Source organism: Bidens hawaiensis, unplaced genomic scaffold (genome assembly GCF_021521415.1).
Source record: "Bidens hawaiensis isolate Kalapana, Puna unplaced genomic scaffold, B.hawaiensis_p1.1 tig00047485_1, whole genome shotgun sequence".
Lineage (NCBI taxonomy): Eukaryota > Viridiplantae > Streptophyta > Magnoliopsida > Asterales > Asteraceae > Bidens > Bidens hawaiensis.
Genome location: NW_027506037.1, coordinates 25,431 through 51,056, shown reverse-complemented (window position 1 = coordinate 51,056; position 25,626 = coordinate 25,431). Strand labels below are relative to the sequence as shown.

At 37.4% G+C, this 25,626-nt stretch overlaps 3 protein-coding genes across 3 annotated transcripts; 1 reads left to right on the top strand and 2 right to left on the bottom strand.

The window, feature by feature from the left end:
• Window positions 1-19,219: 19,219 nt before the first annotated feature.
• On the bottom strand, window positions 19,220-19,718 carry LOC143616458 (protein FAR1-RELATED SEQUENCE 4-like). Its single transcript, XM_077089280.1, has 2 exons — window positions 19,561-19,718; window positions 19,220-19,472 (listed from the first exon to the last, which is right to left on the bottom strand). The coding sequence occupies exons 1-2, from the start codon at window positions 19,716-19,718 to the stop codon at window positions 19,220-19,222; spliced, it is 411 nt and encodes a 136-aa protein (XP_076945395.1).
• Window positions 19,718-20,883, bottom strand: LOC143616457 (protein FAR1-RELATED SEQUENCE 5-like). Its single transcript, XM_077089279.1, has 2 exons — window positions 20,877-20,883; window positions 19,718-20,376 (listed from the first exon to the last, which is right to left on the bottom strand). The coding sequence occupies exons 1-2, from the start codon at window positions 20,881-20,883 to the stop codon at window positions 19,718-19,720; spliced, it is 666 nt and encodes a 221-aa protein (XP_076945394.1).
• A 59-nt stretch (window positions 20,884-20,942) lies between these two features.
• On the top strand, window positions 20,943-25,619 carry LOC143616456 (uncharacterized). Its single transcript, XM_077089278.1, has 4 exons — window positions 20,943-20,953; window positions 21,448-21,622; window positions 23,626-23,981; window positions 25,177-25,619. The coding sequence occupies exons 1-4, from the start codon at window positions 20,943-20,945 to the stop codon at window positions 25,490-25,492; spliced, it is 858 nt and encodes a 285-aa protein (XP_076945393.1). The 3' UTR covers window positions 25,493-25,619.
• The last annotated feature ends 7 nt before the right edge of the window (window positions 25,620-25,626 follow it).

The following is a 25,626-nucleotide window of genomic DNA, read 5'->3' as shown; positions in this document are numbered from 1 at the left end:
TCCTCATAGTTGTCGTATGGCTTTTTCCCAAGCCTTAGTGGGTGCTCTGGGTAAGGTGGCGGCTATGCCAGAGTCTGTTGAGGCGTGGGTGAAACTTTTGTTGTTACCACGTGGCACATTACGAGTTTTCAGACCTTCTAATCGTCAGCAACGCAGGTCTGGAAATAGAAAGTCTGAGCAATGCCGAATTATTCAACGGTCGCTATCCGCTTGGGGTGACCGTGACGGTTTCTTTGAGCTCCTTATATCGCTTTTTGACCAACCCCTTGGGGATGCCCCGGGTGGTGATGTTTTTTTTCCTGAGTCTGACAACGCCGGGTGGGGCGCCAATGTTAAACAATGTTTGCGGAAAGTTGCGGACGGGCATTTCACTGCTGCGGTCAAGGTATTATGCTCTTCAGGGGTTGCACCTTTCGGTAAGGATACTTTGAACGCTTTGTAAGCATCCCATCATGGCACCTCCGATTATGCCTGTTTCCTTGCTTTCTGAGTCTCCCCTTGTCGTGGACGTTAATAGTGTGCTTGGGTGCATTAAATCTTTCCCTAAAGGGACTTCGTGTGGGCGGGACGGTTTGCGAGCCCAACACATTTTAGATGCGTTGTGCGGAGAGGGGTCTCCGATTGCGGATGGTTTGCTCAAGGCTATCTCTGCGGTGGTTAATTTGTTTTTGGGGGGAAGGTGTCCTAAGGTGTTGGCAGAGTTTGTTGCGTCTGCCCCACTTACGTCGTTGCTTAAACCGGACAATTGGATTAGACCTATTGCCGTTGGGGCCATTTGGAGGCGATTGGTCTCAAAGGTGGCTATGAGGGGTGTCGGGAAGGAGATGGCTAAATACCTCGGTGACTTTCAATTTGGGGTGGGAGTCCCCAGTGGGTCTGAGGCCGTGCTCCATAACACGAACAGGTTTCTGAATCAGTTTCATTCGGATGGGTCATTGGCTATGCAAACTGTTGATTTCTCCAATGCCTTCAACTTGGTAGATATGACGACCCTTCTACACGAGGTACGGAGTCGATGTCCTTCCATTTCTCTTTGGGTGGATTTTTTATATGGGCAGTCGGCTAGGTTATATGTGGGTGATACTTACATTAAATCCACCACTGGGGTTCAACAGGGGGACCCTCTTGGGCCTCTCCTTTTTGCCTTAGTTTTGCACCCACTTGTTCACCAAATCAGAGATCGGTGCAAGCTTCTCTTTCATGCTTGGTACTTGGATGATGGCACGATTATCAGGGATACTAGAGAAGTGGCGAAAGCATTAGATATTATCAGGTCTGAGGGGCCTCATTTGGGTCTTGAATTAAACGTTAAGAAAACAGAGTTATTTTGGCCAACATGCAATGGGGTGAAGGTTCAGGAGGGGTTGTTCCCTTGCGGGATTGGAAGGCCGGTGATTGGCGTGAAACTCCTTGGTGGTGCTGTAAGCTGGGATGCGGGGTTTATCAGCAGTTTGGCTATGAAAAGGGCATCTAGCGCTGTGGAACTGATGAGCTGTCTCCCAAGACTTCGGGATCCTCAATGCGAGCTTCTTTTGCTTCGCTCATGTATGGGAGTCGCCAAGCTTTTGTTCGGTTTGAGAACTTGCCAACCTATGTATGTGGGGGAAGCTGTTTCTATATTTGACAATGGTCTTCAAAGGGCGATTGAGGACATCGTGGTTTGTGGAGGTCCGTTCTTTGGGGATCTCCAATGGAGGTTGGCATCACTTCCGACCCGTTATGGGGGTTTGGGTCTCTGTTCGGCCGAGGATGTATCTACATATGCTTTTGTGGCTTCGAGAGCACAGTCGTGGTGTTTGCAAGACCATATTCTTCGGGGTTGTGATATTTATGGGTTGGACTCTGATTATGGGTGTGCGATAGATCGTTTATGTACTTCACTTCCAGATTTTGATCTTAGCAGGTTCTCTAATAAGGACACCGCCCCCCCCCCCCCCCCCCCAAATCCCAACATGTTGTGGCGAGTGCCTTATTTAGTGGAATCGTCAAGAGTTTAGAAGTGAAGTTTGATCTATCCCCTATCCAAAAGGCGGTGTTTGAATGCCTTCGGGCTCCTCGGGCTCAGGATTTTCTAACGGCCATCCCCATTGAAGGATTAGGCCAACGTATGTCGGGTTTGGAGTATCGGACTATCCTTAAGTACCGGTTAATGATCCCTATGTTCCCGACTGATGAACCTTGCCCAATTTGTCGCAAGGTCTGTTTGGATTCTTTTGGTGACCATGCGGTGCATTGCAAAGAATTGTCTGGCTTTAAATACAGACATGATTTGGTTAGGGATGTTCTGTGTGATGTTCTTAAACGGGCAGGGATTTCTGCTAAAAATGAGGCCCCTGTTAACTTTCTCACGGATCCTCTTGAAGGGAGGTCCACTTTACGACCAGCTGATATTCTTATGTTCGGGTGGACAGGGGGGAAACACACATGTGTGGATCTTACAGGAGTGTCTCATCTTGTTGGGCTCAGAGACCGTGGGTTTGTTGTGGGTCAGGCTGCGTTGAAGGCTGAATCGGGCAAAGTTGTTAAACACGAGAAAACTTGTTTAGATAATCAACATGTCTTTCTACCATTTTCCTTTGATACATTTGGTTTCCTGGCCCCAGAGGCTGTGAAATTTTTGAGTAGGGTTCAGCGCGTCGTACACGGAACCTCTTCAGCTTCTAGGTCCCAAAACTTCATTTTTAGCAGGATTGGCTTTGCTATTCAAAAGGGGGGTTGCGACGCAGCTTGTTGCCCGTTTGCCTGCCACTCTATTGTAATCATTTTATAGTAAATTATAATGGAATTTATGGATTTTTTTGGTTAAAAAAAATAACTTGTTATTTTTAATAATTTTTAATATATAATTAAAATAATAAATCAGTAATTAAAATATATTTTTGTTAAAGCCGATTATTGAACTTGTGTTTTTCTCATTTTTTGTCCGTATATGCAAACATATACGTATATATATATAACATCACGCAAACTAATATTTATGATTTAATATATGTATATATACCACGAGTAAACTTTATAAATATATTTATATACTTTAACAAACTTATAGTTTTTTTTAAGATGTAATTTGTTCATATAATATTTTTAAACGGATTAATAAACTAATAATTTTACATATAAATTCTTTAAATAAAATAAAATATTATATTAATTATGAGTAAAAAAAATAAAATTTGACTTAATAATAATAATAATAAATATCGAGCTTTCTTATCAATCTAGTTCATTAACTTAGCGTATCCGCATGCTATTTTCCTTCTTAGGCTATATCGTCAAGGTGTGATCCGCTTTCGTCGTTCTTAGTATTATCTTTTCACTTTTGTTCGTCTATCGAGGTGAGTACCACATTCCCCTATTTTACTTGTTTTCTCACGTTTTGGGGACATATGCGTAAATATACTTTTCATATATACTTATACACAAAACTGCAACTTTGTCTTATGTGTTAACAACTTATACCTTACTTGTTTATGTGCTTATTTGCTTCGTATGCTTCCGCATTCGGAGAGGTCCAACATAATCTCAGTCAGTATGATCATACGCCAGTCGTTAGCCTTTGTGCTTCTGGACATCTCAGCTATACTTGCTCATTTGGTTAATTTGTTATTCTCATCTGACATGTTGCAACTACATATTTTTGTTATATACTATATGTACATTTAAACTGGTGTGTTGCTCACTCAACCTTGTGTTGACAAACTATATTATTTTCAACGCATATGCAGGTTATCGTGTGACATGATTATCAAGATTGTTTGAAGAGACTTAGGATGCATGTTAGAAAAAAGATACAAGAACTTAATTTTGGATGTTTAATGTAATTGTTTATTTAAAACTTTGATATACATGAATACTGTTTGAAATAATTAAATAGATATTGAAACTTATATGGTGCATGATAGTAACCTTGAGAGCTGTGACAATCAGTTCGCGCCCCGACATTTTTGTCGTAGGTTGGGGTGTGACACATATTAGTTAATTAAATTTACAACACACAGTCCCCGATCACTACGCAATGGACGAAGCAACAAGGCTCAATCACTTTACATCAAACATGGCGTCGGTGCTGAAACAACAAGGTCTTCCAAATATAAAGGGAGTAGATTTGGTGTTCATACCAATTCTTTACCCGGTTCGTTCACACTACTATCTTATGGTGTTCAACTTGAAAACTGGGAAGATTGAACTGCTTGATAACATAAAGTGCGATGCAATTTTCGAAGACCTATACGACAACTGGCCTGTTGTAATGGTATGCGTATTCATGTTAACTATGTATATTAATATTTTTTTAAACTTATTGTTAATCATTATCTTGTGTTCGCTGCAACGTGATACTTTTGCAGCGTACCTACATTCGGTTAAACATCGGGGGGCAGCCATGATTAAGGATTCCAAGTTGGTAGTTGTTGATATGCCTTGGAGAACACAAAAAAACTTTGTAGACTGTGGAGTTTTTGCAATGCGTCACATGGAAACGTACACGGGTGGCAGCATGAAAGAATGGGAAGCTTGTTGCAATCTGTTAAAAGAGTTTAAGGGCTATATTGTACAAAGCAACAAATGGAGCTTGATGAGTTACGAAGAAAATACGTTGCAAAGATCTTGTTAAGTAACATCAATGAGGTAAAAGATGACGTTGTTCGTCGCACATTAATATTTGATGCTTTACCTTCATCTGATAAAGTCGCCTTGTTTAACAACGCATTGAACATGATAAAGATTCGTTTGACAGATGTTGACTAGCAAGAAGTTTGATTTTGTTCTGTTTTTAGTCAAACAATTTTCTGTGGTGTGTTTGAAATAATGGATGTTTTTGTTTTTAGACAGTTTGTGTGAATTGATTTTTGGGACAATCAATTTCTTTTAATTATTTTTTATTTTTGTTTATAGACAAGTCTGCACATATGATGTGGTGTGATGGATGTTGTGGTTTTTGTTTGTTTTTCTTGACCTTCCTGTGATTTTTTTATGATATATATTTTTGTATTTGTTTCTCACTGGTGGGTCTAAAGTAAACCAAAACCAAACTGTACAACTCTTAAATCGAACCGAACCAAACCGTTACTAATGGTTTGGTTCCGGTTCGGTTTCACGGATTGGCTTGTTGGACTTTTATAGAATTAACATAAGCAATTTTAACAATTAACATAATATAAGTTCAGATATTAAGAGTTGTTAGGTGTTCATCAAGAGTTCAAGTAATCAACTGACATGTAAACTAGGATTTAATACACGAAATTATGGAAGAAAAATCGAATAAGGGTTTGATACAGACGACATAACAGGAGTGACGAGACTGTATAAATTAATTGTATGGTTGGTGGTTCAATTTTAAAGAAAGGTAAAGGTGCATTTGCGTTTGGAATTTGGCTTAACCCCTTATTATTTAGTAATTAAAACAGATTAGTATTGGCTGTGTCTGTTTACACCAACAACGTAAACTTAGTTATATATATATGTATATATAATAATTAAAATATTTAGTATATCTAATTCAAACGATCCGGTCCGGTTTTACACGGGTTTTTTTATATAAACCGTAAACCAAACCGTTCATTACGGTTTGAAATATTTGAAACCGACCGACCGAAAATTAAGATAAAAAACCAACCATAAAACCGAACCGACGACCAGTTTGGACGGTTTCACGGTTTCAAACCAAACCATGAACTGTAACATTTGTTACTTTTCAAACCCGAAAACCCGACCCATTTTAGATTTTCGGTTTTGTTTTATATATATATATATATATATATATATATATATATATATATATATATATATATATATATTATATATGTCCTAAGTTTCGTTTCATTTATGTATAGGTTTTTGGTATTTATATTCGTCAAACTGACTCAGTTTGTCGTTTCAATGTATTCTAATATCTTGTTTATCATTAATAGATAAGCATTATTACGTGAATTATATTACCATTTACTGACCTAATTAACTCGTTTAATCACCAAACCGTCGGAATTAATTAAAAACTTAATAACTCGAATTAAACATCAAATAACCCAATTGAAACTATAAATAGAACGCAAATCTTCGTTTAAACTTTTTATAAACAGAAATTATCACAAACAAACTCTCCATGATCTATAATCCGTTCACCTAAGTTCGTGTTCCGGCGAGCCCCGTTCTCCGTCAATCTGTAACATCTGGAGGTAATGGTTATATGAAATCTTATTGTTTACAAGCGTATGATAAAACCCCTAACACAAATCGGGCAGACATGGAATGGAGTTGAAGGATTTAATCCTAGGGTTTGTTTGGTGAAGAGGATGAACATTTATATTGATTTAAATATTTTCTTTTATGATCTTTTAACAAACAAACAAAACTGGTCTACTGGTTAGTTCATGGGATTGTGGGCAGAAGGACCCGGGTCAGCCCGTTTTTGTTTTTCAATTTCTTTTTAATCATTTCTTTTATATAATAGCCAAAACAAAACTTATAAAAATATATATATTTTATACGAATTACAATAAATCATATAAAGTTCTTTATATTAAATAAAAATTAGTTTTAAGTTATATTTATCATATTTCACATAAAAACCCGACTTTCGTTTCTGATAAGTCTCGTTAGAAAACCCGATTAATGTTACAAATAATCATTATTGCGTTAAACTTTATAACACGACAACGAAATTATTTCTACATAAAATTTCATTAAAGATCCATAATTCATGATCACTATAGATTTTCAAACTCGTCAAGCCTTGTTTAAAACTCGTAAAACATATTTTATTTAAATATACTTTTGTTCGTAACTATAAACTTTGTTAACATATTTATTGTCAAAATAAAATATGCCGTTGACATCAAAATCCCATAAACGTTATAATATCCAAACTCGATATTAATCTCGAAAATTAATATTAAAATATTAATTCGTTAAAATTCGTTAATGCATAAAATAATACTATAATATTCAACTCCATAATAAAATGGACATTCAATACTCCTAAATCCCGACATCCCGATTTGTCTACTTGTTATAAGTCGTTAGTTAATATTTATTTTGTACTTTTAATTTTAGTTCGTGAAGTTCAATTGCTTCGGTTTCATTTATGCACTTTCGGTTGTATTTCAAGTTTGTTTTCAACTTCAAGGTGAGTTTCTCACACCCCCTTTTTACTCTTTTACTACTTTTGGGGGTAGCATATATATCCTATCCAAATTACAATTTCGTTTATTTATTATTTACAAACTACAATTCGCTACATGGACTTGTGTGTTTACTTATTACTTGCTACAAATTACTTGCTCATGGATTACTTCAAGATAGTATGATTATACGTCCCCCTTTGCGCTCAATACATTTGTTGTTATGAGTGGAAAATGGCCTCATTATCCGAGTACGTTGGTGCACAATCCCAACTGGAAAGGACCTTACTTGCGCTTATCTGAGTACGCTGGTGCACAATCCCAGTTGGAAATGACATTACTTGCTCATTTACGTTTGTTCATGGAATTGTATGATTTTTTGTACGTATATCAAAACTTGTGTGAACTCACCAACTATTCATTTAGTTGATATTATTTTATATATATGCTACAGGTACATTTATTCGAAGTTGAAACAAGAAAAAGACATTAGAACTTAGGGTATTTCAATAAATAGACAAGTTGTTAAATTGTTCTTATATTTTTTTCATGTATTTCATGTTACAAACTTGTGTACTTGATGTTTAAATTAATTAATGATAATATTGTCACTTAATAGTGTTACGTGTGTTTTGAGCAATCTGTACGTCACACTCATGCGTTTCCACTTTAGCCGGGGTGTTACATGAACACCCCTAATTTAAACTAAAGTGAGACATTATATTATTTTTGATGTTCAATGAAGATGGTGAAAAAAATGAATTGGTAGCAAATGACATAATATACAAGCGAACAAAAGAAACAACTTTATGTTACAAACATGAATGTAAAAAAAGTCACAAATATGATAATCCAACAAGTAGAAAGTAATAAGAAATAGTCAAAACAGATAACAAATCATGCCAAAATGTTTTAGTTCTACGCCAACAACTACGGAAAAAAACAAAATAATACAAATCGATTACTATTCTTCATTTTGTGGAGGCGTACGACGTTTAGACGAAGCATCCTCAGGGTGAATCTTGTAATGATTACGTGAATCGTGGCCAGCCTCACCACAAATTTTGCAATGATTACGTGGCTTCCCAGCTTGGCTAATTGCTTGCTCGCGTTGTGATCTTATTCGATTGTGAACACCACAACCTTTGTTCCTTATATCCGTAGGAGCATGAATATTAACATGCGTGGGTTGAGTGGTGTTAAGCATGTCAGCAAACATATCTTTTTTGCTAGGTGGTGGGGCAATAATCTGTATCTCGTCAACTTTAGCTTTATAATTGTTAATATACTCAGCATAATGGCTTAACTTCTCCATGTCACCAACCAACTGATTTATAACATGGTCATTCGCCTTGTTCATTTGTCGAACAACGGAGTAAACATCGTTATTACCAGCAGCATCAACATGATTATAAGATGGAACATGTCACACCCCAAAACACGGCCTAGGAGCGTGACACATATGTTGGTACCACATTTGTAAATAAATCAGAGTTACGTAAATTTAGCGGAAGTCTTATAAAACTTGTAGATTAAAGATGTAAATATTTACAATACAAAAGTCGGGATTATAAAAGATTCCCGAACTAGTTCAAAAGATTATTTGTTTTACATTACAAAACCACCACCATTTACATATTAAATTTTAACAAAAGATCCGAGCCATCGGATTTAAATATAGCACTTCGACACATCCAAGCGCTAATCTTGTTCACCTGCACAATGTAAATAAAATACGTCAGCAACAAATGTTGGTGAACACGCTGACGCTAAAATAATTTCTTTTACTTTATTACCCCTCGAGACTACGCCCACCTCGGCCCAACGTGGATTAGGAATAACAAAGTCAAACAACACATTATAAACCCGAGTCTCTACTTTAGGTCACCTCAGCAAACACCGCAGCGTTCGACTTAGTTAAGTACCCGTAAATATACACAACGGCCGTACTCCCTGTAGGAGAGCATCCTACGACCAAGGGTGGTGCGGTGTTCCCACCGCGTAGTACCACCTATGTAAGGATCCAGACACATGTACACCACAGCCTGAGTTCATATATCTCATTTACTTGAAAACCTTTAGTTTAAAAGTAATTATAAACCTTTAGTTTATATAAAAACCCGACGTTTCTTCTTCTTAAGAAACGTATTATTTTTCTTTTATTATTTAAGAATACTCATTATTGCTTAAATAATAATTTCATAACAAAGAATATACATATATACTTACAGACATATATACATATTTACAATTCTATCTTTTATTCTTTTCTTTGTTATGTTCATATCTCTTTTATCGAGGTATCGAGTATAACCTCGACTTTAGGCTTAAGCCTTGAATATAATATTATATTATATTGATTTGTCGTTACGCCTAACCTTTATTGGCGTATTGGAAACCCGAGGAACTTGAGCAGCACTCCAACGCTGCTTGGTTTCCTTCGTTGTCTTGATCAACGTATCTCCTTATCGTCAAACGATATCACCAATTCTTCAACACTCGTTGGCACGTTTCTCGAGACTCATCGCCATAATAACAACACCTTCTTGGTTCGATGTGGGTGGAGGGTGGCACAAACTTCGAGAAAACGTCGACACGGAAATCGAGGGATCGGGCACGCAAATCGAAGAATTGTGGCACGATTATCGAGGTGGATCGAGTATACGATTGTTGGGATTTAGAGAGAGTAATTTGTGTGAGTTTTGGTGTGCATCAAATGAAACCCGGAGGTTGCTATTTATAGACAAAATTTTGGATCCCATCGCGATACGCGATGGGTCCTTAGACTGACCTATCGCGTAGCGCGATATAGGTCAGATGAGTCATAAAGTAGGTCTGCCACGTGGCGACACGTGGCAGTCGTTGCGCCACGTAGAGACACGTGGCAGCAGTGTTGCCACGTGGTGACACGTGGCAGCACATAGTGCCACCGTGTGCCACGTGGCACACGTGTCAAAACGTGTCAGACCACGTCATCGCGATACACGATGACGTTAGGTCAACAGCGATCGCGTATCGCTGTTGACTTTTTCCAGAAACTTTGACCAAGCCCCATCGCGATACGCGATGGGAATTAAGAATTTTATTTTAAACCCTAAGGTTTGGAATTGGCATATTTAGTCCCTTAACTTTGGAAAGTTGATATTTTGAACTCGAAATTTTCTCGATGTTACATCCTCCCCACCTTGAAACAAATCTCGTCCTCGAAATTGCTTTACAAAAACAAGTGGGGGTATTTCTTTCTCATTTCCGATTCGAGTTCCCAAGTATATTCGGGCCCTCTACGCGAGTCCCATTTTACTTTCACAATTTTTAACGTTCTTCTTTTCAACTTCTTTGTTTTCGAATCTTCAATTTGAATTGGACATTCTACGAATTTTAAGTTTTCATTTATTTCGACGTCTTTTAATGGCTTAGCCAAAGATTCATCAGTCAAGCATTTACGCAGATTCGAAACATGGAATACATCGTGTATCCCTTGCATTTCCTCGGGCACTCGCAAACGGTATGCAACAGTGCCGATTCGTTCAAGTACCTCGAAGGGTCCAACGAATCTAGGACTTAACTTTCCTTTCTTACCGAAGCGAATAACGCCTCTCCAAGGCGAGACTTTTAATAACACTTTGTCACCAATATTAAACTCTAACGGCTTACGACGGACATCGACGTAACTCTTGTGGCGATCACGTGCCGTCTTAAGTCGTTCTCGGATTTCGAGAATCTTGTCGGTGGTTTCTTGGACTATCTCGGGTCCATATAATTGATTATCTCCGGTTTCAGACCAACACACGGGCGTCCTACACTTACGACCATATAACGCCTCAAATGGTGCGGCTTGATACTTGTGTGATAGCTATTATTGTACAAGAATTCCATTAGGGGTAAGTGGTCATCCCAACTTCCACCTAAATCAATCACACAAGCCCGAAGCATGTCTTCCAACGTTTGAATTGTCCTTTCGCTTTACCCATCAGTTTGTGGATGATAGGCGGTGCTAAGGTTTAGCTTTGTACCGAGTGCTTGTTGGAAGCTTTTCCAAAAGTGAGACGTAAAACGACTGTCTCGATCAGAGATTATAGATAACGGTACTCCATGCAAAGCAACGATGTTGTTCACATAAATACGCGCTAGTCTATCCATTGAGTACGACTCATTGATGGGTATAAAGTGTGCGTATTTTGTCAATCGATCCACAATTATCCAAATAGCATTGTGTTGTCGAGTCATCTTTAGGAGTTTGGTAATAAAATCCATGGTTATTAACTCCCACTTCCATACGGGAAGTTTGGGTTGTTGAAGCAATCCCGAAGGCTTTTGGTGTTCAGCCTTGACTTTCAAACATGTCAAACATTAACATGCGAAGCGACATCCCTTTTAATTCCATTCCACCAATAGTTTTCTTTGAGATTGTGGTACATTTTATCACTTCCGGGATGCATCATGTACTTAGATTTGTGAGCTTCATTTAAAATCTTTTCAAGCAAGTCCCCAATGATTGGTACCCAAATCCGGTTTCCCATTCTAAGGATACCATCGTCACCTTTGACTAACGAGTCAATAGTATCGTTACGTTTTTCATAGAAGATCTTGTTTTCGTTGATCGCTTGAACTTGGGCAGATTTGATTTGGTCAATAAGATCGATTTGAAGTTCTAGCCTTAACGCTCGGACTCTTTTTGGCTTTTCGTGCTCTTTACGACTCAAGGCATCAGCCACAACGTTGGATTTACCCTCGTGATAAACGATCTCACATTCGTAGTCGTTAATAGTTTCCATCCAGCGTCGTTGGCGCATATTAAGCTATTTTTGATCGAAAATGTGTTTTAAGCTTTTATGATCGGTGTACACGATAATCTTACTCCATAGAGATAGTGCCTCCATATCTTAAGTGCAAAGATTATGGCGCCTAACTCTAGATCGTGAGTCGTGTAGTTCTTCTCGTGTACTTTGAGTTGACGAGAGGCGTAAGCGATTACTTTCTTACGTTGCATTAGTACACATCCCAAGCCGAAGTGACATGCGTCACTAAAGACAACAAAATCCTCAGTACCTTCTGGCAAGGCCAGTATAGGTGCTTGAGTAAGATTTTGTTTGAGTATATCGAACGCCTCTTGTTGCTTCGTTCCCCATTCATACTTGATGTTCTTATGAGTTAAGGAAGTTAGGGGAACGACGATATGAGAGAAATTTTCAATGAATCTACGGTAATAGCCTGCCAAACCTAAGAAACTTCGAATCTCGATTGGCGACTTCGGGACCTCCCACTTAGAGATAGCTTCAATCTTAGCGGGGTCCACTTGAATACCGTTGACGTTAATGATGTGACCAAGAAATTGCACCTCGTGTAACCAGAACTCGTATTTCGAGAACTTGGCGTACAACTTCTCGGTTCTAAGAATTTCAAGCAAAGTTCAAAGATAGACTTCATAATCAGCTTTTGACTTAGAATAAATAAGTATGTCGTCGATGAATACGATAACAAATTTATCCAAGTAAGGCTTGCAAATACGATTCATCATGTCCATGAACGTAGCTGGAGCATTAGTAAGTCCGAACGGCATGACCGTGAACTCATAATGTCCATACCTTGTTCAAAAAGCCGTCTTTGGAATATCCTTGGATTGGACTTTGAGTTGGTGATAGCCGGAACGAAGATCGATTTTAGAAAAGAAGCTAGCACCTTGAAGTTAGTCGAAAAGATCATCGATTTGAGGGAGTGGATAAAGATTTTTTATTGTGACTTTGTTTAACGCACGATAATCGATACACATTCGCATAGATCCATCCTTCTTCTTGACGAATAGAATTGGCGCTCCCCAAGGTGATGAACTTGGTCGAATGAAGCCTTTCTCCAAAAGCTCATCGAGTTGTTTCTTCAACTCCTTCATTTCAGTTGGCGCTAAGCGATACGGAGCTTTGGCGATCGGAGCAGTACCGGGAATGAGATCGATCCTAAACTCTACTTCGCGATCGGGAGGAATTCCGGGAAGTTCATCAGGAAAGACATCAGAAAAGTCGGAGACTATAGGTATGTCCTTTATCTCCTTTAGCTTTGATTCTTCAGTGACGTAGGCCATGAATGCTAAGCATCCTTGATTTAAACATTTGTTAGCCCTAATCATAGAAATTATGCTAACTTGGCCAGCATCTTTGTCCCCTTCAATTCGAATTGTTTATTTATCAGGGGCTTGGAGTTCAACAGTTTTGCTATTGCAAATGATACGGGCATGGTTATCGGATAACCAATCCATACCAAGTACAATATCAAAACCAGCTAGACTCATAGGCAACAAACATATAGGCAAAATATAACCAGCTAGAAGGATTTTTCCGTTTTCAAGGGCTTCGGAGATTTTAACGATTTCGCCACTAGCAGTCTCGACGCTTAGAGTTTTATCTAATTTTGTTAATGGTTCGTTTAATAGACTATAAAAACTATAATCTATAAAACTCAAGTTGGCACCCGAATCAAATAAAACTCTAGCATAGGTGTCGTTGACTAGAAACGTACCGGTGATGGTTTCTGGCATGTCAGCGGCTTTCTTTGTGTCGAGTATGAAGACTCGAGCGTTTCCTTTCTTGTCCTTGCCACTTCCACCCACACCACCAGCAGTGGGTTTGTTCTTTAGGCATTCGAAACTCAGATGGCCCATCTCCTTGGAGTTGTAGCAAGTCATCTTTTTCTTCCAGCAATCAGCAGCATCATGACCCGTGCGATTGCATGATTCACAAACTTTAGGAGGCGGAGCGAAATTACATCGTCCCTTGTGATATCTCCTACAAATCTTGCATGGCGTGGCGTTTGAATTGAATCGGTTTTGATTTACGTCTTTGCCTTTGAATCGATTGTTTCCTCCACTCGTTCTTCCTTGAGTTGTTGTTGTTGTGACCTTCTTATCTTCCTCTTTGTTACGAACCATGCCGCCCATCAAATAACCAGCTAACTCCATCGCGGAGTCGGCGGTTTGAGGTAAATGAGACCTCACCATGTCGCGGATTTCCCGCGGTAATCCCCAAATGTATCGTGTGACTTTGCTAGACTCAGGGTTAACCAGCTGGGGAACAAGGCGACAGTACTCATGGAATTTGGTATTGTATTCACGAAGGTTCGTCCCCACGACCTTAAGATTTAGAAATTTCGTTTGGATCTGGTCAGTTTCATGCATTGGACAAAACTTTGCCATCAACAACGCTTTAAACTCTTCCCAACTTAAGCCATACATCACCTCTCTCCCTTTGCTCATCAACAAGGCATTCCACCACTCAAGTGCCTCTCCTTTAAACATCAGGGCGGAATACTGAATCTTCTCTTCATCAGAACACTTACTTGTAATCATAATTGTTTCCATTTCCTCAAGCCACCTCACGGTTGTGATGGCTCCTTTGTCTCCGTGGAACTCTTTCGGTCCATAGTATTTGAAGTCCTTAAACGAACACCCACTAATCTTAAGTTTCTTGAACTCTCGCCTAACTTCACCATCAGCGTTAGACTCATGAACGCTCTCCTCGACACGAGATGGGTTTGGACGGGATTTAACAGATTTGGAAGGATTAACAGATCGAGAATTTCTAGATTGTCTAGAATGGGTTCTATTCATGGATTCTTCCCTAACCGCATCCTTAATCATCTTTTGTATTTTATTCATATATTTCTCGGGAATTTCTTCCTCTCGTTCATTCTCGAGGCCTTTCCCCTTGTCTTTTATTTCTTTTTCTTTTCGAGCATTCTCATTATTAGTTTGCTCTGACATTTTCTTTTAATTATGTCTTTAACTGAAATTTAACAAATTTCTTATATTAAACATATATCTTTATTTCACATTAATATATATATCACAAATGATATATATATTTTATTTTACAATACATATATATATATATATCGTTTTGATGGATACATATATATTGATCATCCTATCATTACATGAGAACGTTTCATACGTTCTTTATTCAACACATAACACAATTAATTACATTATACACATATACTTCCACATCTCATCTTCCTTCACTATCTTTAATCCTTCAAAAACTTCTTCACCACTTTCGTTAACTTGTTGCATTTGTGAAGAAGTGTCTTCCCAATTTTCTTCTTCTTTTCTCCCTCAATGGATATCTTCTTCCTCCAATAATTTGTCTCATGCAGAGCACGGTCTAAGTGTTCTTAGTATGATTGTGGAACTATGTTGGGGTATCCATATTGTGGAGGTGGGTCGCGGTAACCCAATGTCACCATCTCATAGTGATTTCTTGGTTCTGGATACGGAACGTAAGTCATATCGGATGCAAGGTAGAGGAAAGTTTTAGCAGCTTGGTTCTGTTCTCGAATCTCATTAACTTGCTCCTCAATTGATGGGATCATGCCTTGGAACGGCGAAAAACTTGATGAAGCTTGGTTTTGAGTTTCTCGAGATACTGGACATATGGATCAACATAACCGTAACTTGGGTTGTGGGAAGTGAGTGATCCATCCATTGATGTTGATGTCTCGTTGGGATTATCAGGATGCTCTTCTTCCGGTTCGGATTCCTCCTCAGGATCCTCTTTTTCTTCGGGGTCCTCTTCTTCTTCGGGATCCTCCTCTTCTTTTGGTTCTTCTTCTTCCGGTTCATCTTCATCCATGGGTTGTGTGGTTTCATTGTTTATTGGAGGCATCTGGAAAATTTCACAGGGCATCAACACCCTCATTCTAGGTTTATGGGATGGTACTTCACCGTTGTTTGGTTGGGAGTTGACTTCATTGAAAGCGGAGCTTCCGGTATGCCATCGCCGTTGATCGGAGTGGCATTGCATCCAGTCAGAGGATGGGGATCTTGGTTCTTCTTTGATGGGTAGGTTGGAAAGGAAGGCATAGGATGGGTGAGGGTTTGGTGGTAGGTATCCTGTTGGGTAGTATTGCGGTATCTCCGAGGGTTGGTAAGTAGGGATCTCCGATGGATGGTACGTCGGTACTTCAGAAGGATGATACAGCGGCATTGTTGGTGGATGGTAACTTGAGTGCCTTGGTGGCTCAATCCTTTGTTTTGGTGGACTATCAGGAACGTCTATTGGGTAGTGTTTGGATCCGGGATAGTATACAGGTTTGGTCAAGTCATGTTCCACATCTTGGTCAAAGTACGCTTCATAGTATCCATCACTCATGTTATCCTCGGGGTAAGGTTCGGCGATTCCAGCCTCTTTTGCCTTGCGCACAAAGTCTTCTATATGAGCTTTGAATGACATCTAATATTATGGGTGGTTTAGAATGTAGAGAGGGAAAGAAAGGTTACCAGCCTATCTTATCCCTAAAAACAAATAAACATTTATTTCCTATACTTGGATCAAAGCTTGGGTATTGTTTTATAAAACCCAATTCGCTAAAATCGATGGCTCTAATACCAACACTTGTCACACCCCAAAACATGGCCTAGGAGCGTGACACATATGTTGGTACCACATTTGTAATAAATCAGAGTTACGTAAATTTAGCGGAAGTCTTATAAAACTTGTAGATTAAAGATGTAAATATTTACAATACAAAAGTCGGGATTATAAAAGATTCCCGAACTAGTTCAAAAGATTATTTGTTTTACATTACAAAACCACCACCATTTACATATTAAAGTTTTTAACAAAAGATCCAAGCCATCGGATTTAAATATAGCACTTCGACACATCCAAGCGCTAATCTTGTTCACCTGCAAAATGTAAATAAAATTCGTCAGCAACGAATGCTGGTGAACACGCTGACGCTAAAATAATTTCTTTTACTTTATTACCCCTCGAGACTATGCCCGCCTCGGCCCAACGTGGCTTAGGAATAACAAAGTCAAACAACACATTATAAACTCGAGTCTCTACTCTAGGTCACCTCAGCAAACACCGCAGCGTTCGACTTAGTTAAGTACCCGTAAATATACACAACGGTCGTACTCCCTGCAGGAGAGCGTCCTGCGACCAAGGGTGGTGCAGTGTGCCCACCGCGTAGTACCACCTATGTAAGGATCCAGACACACGTATACCACAGCCTGAGGGCTAGGTTTATACTCTTATTTATAACGATTTTAGGAACACATAGTTCCTTGTAAACAATTTTCATATAACATATTTGACTTATTTGAAAAAAACAAGTTTATAAAAGTTTGGGGGCGTATTCACCTTATCACTTTGGGATCGGCTTCAAACACCGTCCGAGGGTCTTTCCCTTGCTATCTCGCACCTATAGTACGAGTATAACCATTTGTTAGTCGGATATACAATCCGGCTTAAGACCTTTAGTCTTGTTCTATATCTCGATGAACCTTTAGTTCATATATCTCATTTACTTGAAAACCTTTAGTTTAAAAGTAGTTATAAACCTTTAGTTTATATAAAAACCCGACGTTTCTTCTTCTTAAGAAACGTATTCTTTTTATTTTATTATTTAAGAATACTCATTATTGCTTAAATAATAATTTCATAACAAAGAATATACATATATACTTACAGACATATATACATATTTACAATTCTATCTTTTATTCTTTTCTTCGTTATGTTCATATCTCTTTTATCGAGGTATCGAGTATAACCTCGACTTTAGGCTTAAGCCTTGAATATAATATTATATTATATTGATTTGTCGTTACGCCTAACCTTTATTGGCGTATTGGAAACCCTATGAACTTGAGCAGCACTCCAACGCCGCTTGGTTTCCTTCGTTGTCTTGATCAACGTATCTCCTTATCGCCAAACGATATCACCAATTCTTCAACACTCGTTGGCACGTTTCTCGAGACTCATCGCCATAATAACAACACCTTCTTGGTTCGATGTGTGTGGAGGGTGTCACAAACTTTGAGAAAACATCGACACGGAAATCGATTGATCGGGCACGCAAATCGAGGAATTATGGCACAATTATCGAGGTGGATCGAGTATACGATTGTCGGGATTTAGAGAGAAGCTAGAGAGAGTAATGTGTGTGAGTTTTGGTGTGCATCAAATGAAATCCCGGAGGTTGCTATTTATAGACAAAATTTTGGATCCCATCGCGATACGCGATGGGTCCTTAGACTGACCTATCGCGTAGCGCGATATAGGTCAGATGAGTCACAGAGTAGGCCTGCCACGTGGCGACACGTGGCAGCAGTGTTGCCACGTGGTGACACGTGGCAGCACATAGTACCACCGTGTGCCACGTGGCACACGTGTCAAAACGTGTCAGACCACGTCATCGCGATACGCGATGACGTTAGGTCAACAACGATCGCGTATCGCTGTTGACTTCTTCCATAAACTTTGACCAAGCCCCATCGCGATACGCGATGGGCTTGTCTTTTGTCCCTTCGCGTATCGCGAGATGACAAGAATTCAGAATTTTCATTTTAAACCCTAAGGTTTGGAATTGTCATATTTACTCCCTTAACTTTGGAAAGTTGACATTTTGAACTCAAAATTTTCTCGATGTTACAGAACATGTAGCGGACTATTAGCAACAGCATCTTTTGTCCACCTCCTGAGTATGTATTGCCGAGGACAAACACTCACCTCTCCCATTTGAAGCACAAAAAAAATATTTCGACATAGTAGACCAAATTGCTCAAACCTTTTACAACTGCAAAAAAAATATCAGCAGCCTGCTTCTCTAGAGGGAATCTACTCCATATTCCCGGAGCTTTGTACCTACTGTCGTGATTATTTCTCCTATGCTCGTGTCGTTGATGTTCAATTGCAGAATCAAAGTGAGCAAAAATTCTACCAGAGTACAACGTGGGTTGAAAAACTTACCAAAAAAATGGTTCTCGCTTTCAGATCTGGATGAGGTACGCATCAACCCAGACATGTCTTCCTCGCGATATAATGCAGGAATCCATGAGCTTCTAAGTTGGTAAATATCGGTCAACCATTCATGTTCGGTTAGATGAAAATCATGCATAATACGGGCCCACTTTTGTTCAAAATGATCAGTGGTTATCTGATCTGTCCAAACTATGTCACACAACCGTTCTTTAAAATCGGTTTCGTTGCATATCTTTGATCCAACCTGATGTTAACATTACATAGTAATGGAAAATTTTGAATAAAAAAATATACTAAAAATTAACTTTGTTTATTGTTAAAAAACAATGTATTTACCTTTCCTCAAAGCTTATCCATTATGTGCCACATGCACAATCTATGTCTAGTGTCAGGAAAAATGTCTCCAATCGCCCTCTTCATCGCAGGGTCCTGATCAGTGACAAAAAATTTAGGTCCATACCCAAATGCATCTTTAAAACACTTCAATAACCAGGTGTATGTTTCTGCCGTTTCGTTGCCAAGCAGAGCAGCACCAAGGGTAACGTTACAATTATGGTTGTCAATGCCGGTAAAGGGTACAAACACCATCTTGTATCTAAAAAAATGATATGTAGTTTTAGTATTATGAGACTAGCTAAACTTTGAATTATTGGTGAGTAAAGAAAAATACATATATAACTTACTTGTTGTGTCGGTACGTGGCATCAAAGGATACAACATCTCCAAATGTGTAGAAGTTCCTCTTAGCATCTTCGTCTCCCCAAAATAACCCCTTCAAAACACTATCCGGAGTAGTAGAATATTCACATGAAAAATTTGGCAGATACTCTTTTTTCCTCATTAGTCGTTGAACCACCATTTCTGCATCATACTCACTAATATAGAGATTTTGGTCTCTCTTAAAAATTTGCACTCAAACTCAACCTTTGTTGCCCCCACTTGGTCGAACCCACCAAAAATAGTCCTCATTATATTGAACGCTCTAACCGGTCCAATATTAATGTTAGAAAAATCACTCATAAGTGTCTTCTTGGTAAACGACAGATTGCGAGCAGCACTAATAAAGTGCATATCATCCTCTACAACGAAAGGGTGGTTGTGTGCCTCTATAAAATTATATACTTGATATTTAACATCAGTCGTTAACTCTAACCTAATCCGTGTTTCACATCCTGTACGTTGTGAAGGTTTCCTCCTTTTTTGTTTGGTCTGGTGTTCTTCATCTAACGTATCAACTTCCTTAACCGCCTTTTGACCTTCTTTTGTGCAAACGAAATACTTACATTGAATGATACCCCGAGACTTCCACTGAGTTGTTTTCCTTATTGAAAAACCACAAGCTAGAGCATATCTATTGTAGAATGCTTGTGCAAACTCTAGGTTGTCAAATATCATATCTTCAATAGGTTTAATTGATGCACCACATTCTGGATAGTAAGACTTCTTTCCTGATATAGGCGAAATGTGTTCAATGCCAACTGGTTGGTATGCAATACCATCTGTATAAAAACAATTAGTAGTTTAACAAACACAAATTAATGAGATTGCCAAAGAGTAATATATTAACATAAAGAACAGTACTTTGAATATGGAAATAAAAAAACAATACTTGAGTAACAAAAAAATTCCCTATTGCACTATAGCAAGAAATAACATGATTATATCAAGCAAAAAAACACACCACAAATTCAATTTGCCATCGACATTCATTAAAAAATAACATAATATATCTTTTCATTTGTTTAATTTATAAAGTACCGAACTAAAAATGCCTCCAACTATGCCAGCTTAAATAATAAGGTCAAATTGAAATAATATTAAAATAACCCTTTAACAATATCGACATATCTAATGGGTAACAGTATTTGTGTTTTTTGTTGAATAACCCTAGAATGCGATCGGAATTCAAAAGCCACTTTGTATGCCTTGGCAAATATTAATTAGTGCTAACAATGGCAAATTGCAAACAAACATTACATAAAAGATTTATTATTTTCACCATCCATCATCGAATTCATGCTTGTTTAGGGTTTTGAAAAGCGTCGTCACGTAAACAAAATTGAAGATGGGTAGACAGTTACAATTTTATCTATTTATTAGGAAAGAAACCGATTTTCTTAAATTTTAATGGATTGTTAAATTTACCAAACTACCATTTATATTAAATATAAAACAATGTTATGTGTCAACATTTTATTAGTTCTCACCATTCTTACAAATTTATTTTTATTTTTGAAGAATTGGATAAGAATGGTCAAAGTGAAAGATTTAAGGGATTTATGAGGTTTTTACTCCACTTTTTTGTGGTTCTCTAATGAACCTCCCCTACACACACACACACATACTTGCTTCGTAAGTTGATTAACTACAAATGTGGTATTTATAAATACTCAACTGTCATCACATGACATATAAAGCATGAAAATCTTTTACTAAATACCATACACTTGCGGAGATGTTAGATTGCACATCTTTTACTAATTATGTTTTTGTACTTTTGTTATATTTCCAACCAGTTTCTATCTATTTTACAATGGTAAGTAATTAATATGATTACTTGGTAATTTGAGATGGATCAGGTCAGATGCAAATCTTGTTAGTTCGATCAATGCTGCATCTACACAAAGGAGATGGCCCGAAGATATTGCCTGGCATCCTCATGGAAACAGCTTGATATCAGTGTACACAGCAGATTCCGGGCAATCTCAGTTAGCAGTCTTAAACCTCAATAACAAAGAAAAAGAGGTGAGTAGACCATTTAACTTGAGATCAATCAATCAATCAATCATACCCAGTAAAATCCCACCGACAGCAAAGCTATAGGTAGGGTCTGGGGAGGGTGGGATGTAGGCACACCGTACCTCTATCCAAAGGAATAAAGAGGTGGCTTCCAGAGAGACCCTCGGCTCTAAGTACATGTGTATGAAGCAAAATAAAGGAAATCAAAGTTTAACAGTTATATAAAAACTACTACTAATTATAATAATATTAATAATAAGGTCACAGTTTAACAGCTATATAAAAGCTAATAATAATAATAATAATAATAATAATAATAATAATAATAATAATAATAATAATAATAATAATAATAATAATAATATATGTAAGGGAAATACCATTATGGTTTGTGACCTAAATAAGTTAAGTCTAAGCCCTAAGGTATTCAATTCTCTCTAAAAATCCTTAACTTTAATTCTACTTCTCCACGAATTCCTATCCTCAACCATGTCCTCGGAGAGGTTTAGGTCTATCAAATCATGCCGAATCCTCTCATCCCAAGTCAATTTCGGTCGTCCTCTACCCCTCCTCCCCTCTATAGTAATGTTTTCTACGGATCTAACAGGATTCGTCGTCTGTCTTCTCTTTACATGTCCAAACCATCTCAATCTCCACTCTCTTATCTTGTCTGCTATGTTCGCCACCTCTAATCTCTCGCGAAACACAACGTTTCTTGTTCGCCACCCCTTAACCATTTAACTTGAGAAAATTGCACAAATGATCACAAGCATACTTTTTATAGGTTAAGTAAGTTTTAAAAAATAATAAAAGATGCTGCAAAAAATATTTTAAGACATAACATGTAAATACTATATAATGAAAATAATTAGAGCTAAAGTTTTTGGTTCTAATTCTATTATTCTGACCTATTTGTTTTTCGCCTAAAATATTTTAACCTTAAATCACAAAATCGAAAAAAGAGACCGAGTCGAAACCTCGTTTAAACCAAAATGAATAGTTTTCAAAAACCAAAAGCCAAAACATTTTTGCTTTTTTTTTTTAAAATCAAAGTTAGGGATGTGCATCAGTGCATGGGTCGGTTTTGGGATTAAGACCAAACCAAATTGAGTTTTTGAAAATTGTTCGTTTTTGGTTTGGGTTCAGTTCGGTTTTTTTTAGGTTTAACCATTTGGGCCGAAAAACAAGTTAGCCAAAACTGTGCCCGTTAACAATTATACATTTAGGTCAAAATATTTGGGTGATACTATATATTAAATTATTAAAAAAATACTTAAAGAATAAAATAAAAAATGAAATTCTATAAATTCGTGTGGTTTTTTTTATAAGTTCGGATCAGTTCGGTTTTAATTTCATGCAAAACCAAAACCGAAATGTAAGTTCGGTTTTTATGAAAACATAAAATCGAACTGTCGGTGTTTGTTTCTGTTCGGTTAAATTATTAAAAAAATACTTAAAAGAATAAAATAAAAAATGAAATTCTATAAATTCGTGTGGTTTTTTTTATAAGTTCGGATCAGTTCGGTTTTAATTTCATGCAAAACCAAAACCGAAATGTAAGTTCGGTTTTTATGAAAACATAAAATCGAACTGTCGGTGTTTGTTTCTGTTCGGTTAAATTATTAAAAAAATACTTAAAAGAATAAAATAAAAAATGAAATTCTATAAATTCGTGTGGTTTTTTTTATAAGTTCGGATCAGTTCGGTTTTAATTTCATGCAAAACCAAAACCGAAATGTAAGTTCGGTTTTTATGAAAACATAAAATCGAACTGTCGGTGTTTGTTTCTGTTCGGTTTTTTCCGTGTCAGATCGTTTTTTTGGTTTCTCATGTACACCCCTAATCAAAACCAACCCTCTCACAGATGTTTGGACTAAGTTTGCAAATTATAAAATCTGGGGGACCAAACTTGCAATAGCTTAAACCATGGGGGCTATTTGTGCACTTTTTTCATTCAACTTTTATTTTCATTTAGATAGATATGATGTTAACAATGTTGGTGTGAACAGGTGGTTTACTTAGAAGATAAACCTCACACTAAGGGAGTGATTAACAATGTAATGTTCATGCCATGGGGCGACACATGTTTCAGTACTTGTGGGAATGATCATCTTGTTGTTCTTTGGACTTCAAAACATGGTTCTTGGAAACCGACAATGCTGCATGCAACTTTGCATTCTTCGGCTGTTATGGGAGTAGCTGGTATGCAACAAAAACGTATGGTGATTTTTGTTGGCTCGGACAAGAGGATTATCGGTTTTGATGTAGAGTCTCAAACTGCAGCCTACCAGCATCTGATAGAAAGCAAGTGTATGAGTGTTTTACCAAATCCTCGTGACTCGAATCTTTTCATGATTCAGACCCGGTAACCTAACCTAACCTAGCTTTTTATATTTTATTTTTAGGGAATATTCCACCTAGGGATGTAAACGATAGGGAATATTCCACCTAGGGGTGTAAACGGCTAATAACGAGCTTTACTTGTTTAGAGCTGTATTTCTAAAGCTCGAGCTCGGGTCATTTATTATTTATGTATTAATAATAAATTATTTCATATATATATATATATATATATAGTTATTTAATTATTTTTATTACATGTTTATATAATAATAGTTATTATATAAATATATTAAATACAGATTATATAAATAAAAAACTCGTGTAGGCTTGTGTGCCGGATCAAGCTTGTTTATTAAATGAGCTTTAGTAAAAGCTCAAGCTCGCTTAAGCTTGGCTCGAGTAAAGTTTTTAACAAGCCGATCTCAAGTAGCTAACAGTTGGCCTTGGCTCGATTACACCTTTAATTCCACCAAATAATCAAATATCTTGGGAGCTACGAAGTGGTTGATATAATAAATTATACCCATGTAAATTACATACATATGAATTTACAAACTTGGAAAATATCACATATTCCCATGTAAAATAAAAAAATGTCATATGTACTACAAAGTTGATATATAAATTATACCCAATTCATTAAAACAAGTTAATAAATGACCGTTTCACCCTTGTTTACTATTACTTTAATATTTCATATATGCCTATCTTTCACATAAAAATCTTTTTATTTGCCCATTTTTAGCTTGAATCTCATTTTTACCCTCTTTTTTTTGCCCATAAACAATAGTTTTCTCAAAATGTTAGATTGCTTTCGTTTGATTATCATGTGATGATACCTGATTCGATCATCTGCCATCGAGAGAAAAAACAAGAAAAATGATGGTTTGTTTTGCTTGCTTATGTTAACTAAAAAGCCATATAAAAATTGGGTTTAAACAAATATAATGATAAGTGTAGAATGGCCATCAAGTAAAAATATAAGAAAGTTTAGTATATATGATAATTATAGTTTTTGTTGGATAAATATTAATTTTAAGTACTCCTTTTTCTTTAGTGTTCCTTAAAGTCACTCACATGTGTTGAACTTTTTTCAAAGTTAGGGATCCCAAAATGGAACAAAAATTAAACTTGGTTATTATTTAACTATTATCTTACATACAAATAATTTGTTATAACAAATACCTTACAATTTGTTGATATATTTTTGCAATTAGTGCTCCGCAAAGGCAGCTGCGACTGTTTGACATGAGGCTGAAGGCGTCACAAGTTCATGAATTCGGGTGGAATCAAGAAAGCAGCACGTCACAGTCGGCTTTGATAAATCAAGCTTGGTCCCCTGATGGTTTGTACCTGACATCGGGTTCTGCAGACCCGATGATCCACATCTTTGACATCAGATACAATGGTAGTCAACCCTCGCAGTTCATTAAAGCTCACAAAAAACGTGTTTTCAAAGCTGCCTGGCACCAATCTCTACCTCTCCTCATTTCCATATCCTCGGATCTCAATATCGGGCTTCATAATATATAGTGCTAACCAAAACATTGTTCATCTGTTTTTGATTGGGAGTTTTGGATGCATAAGCATGCCTTGTTTTGTGTACATTTTAAGTAAACACGGTAGCATCCTTTTTTTGAAGTTGATGTGTGGTTGGTGATTGTAGT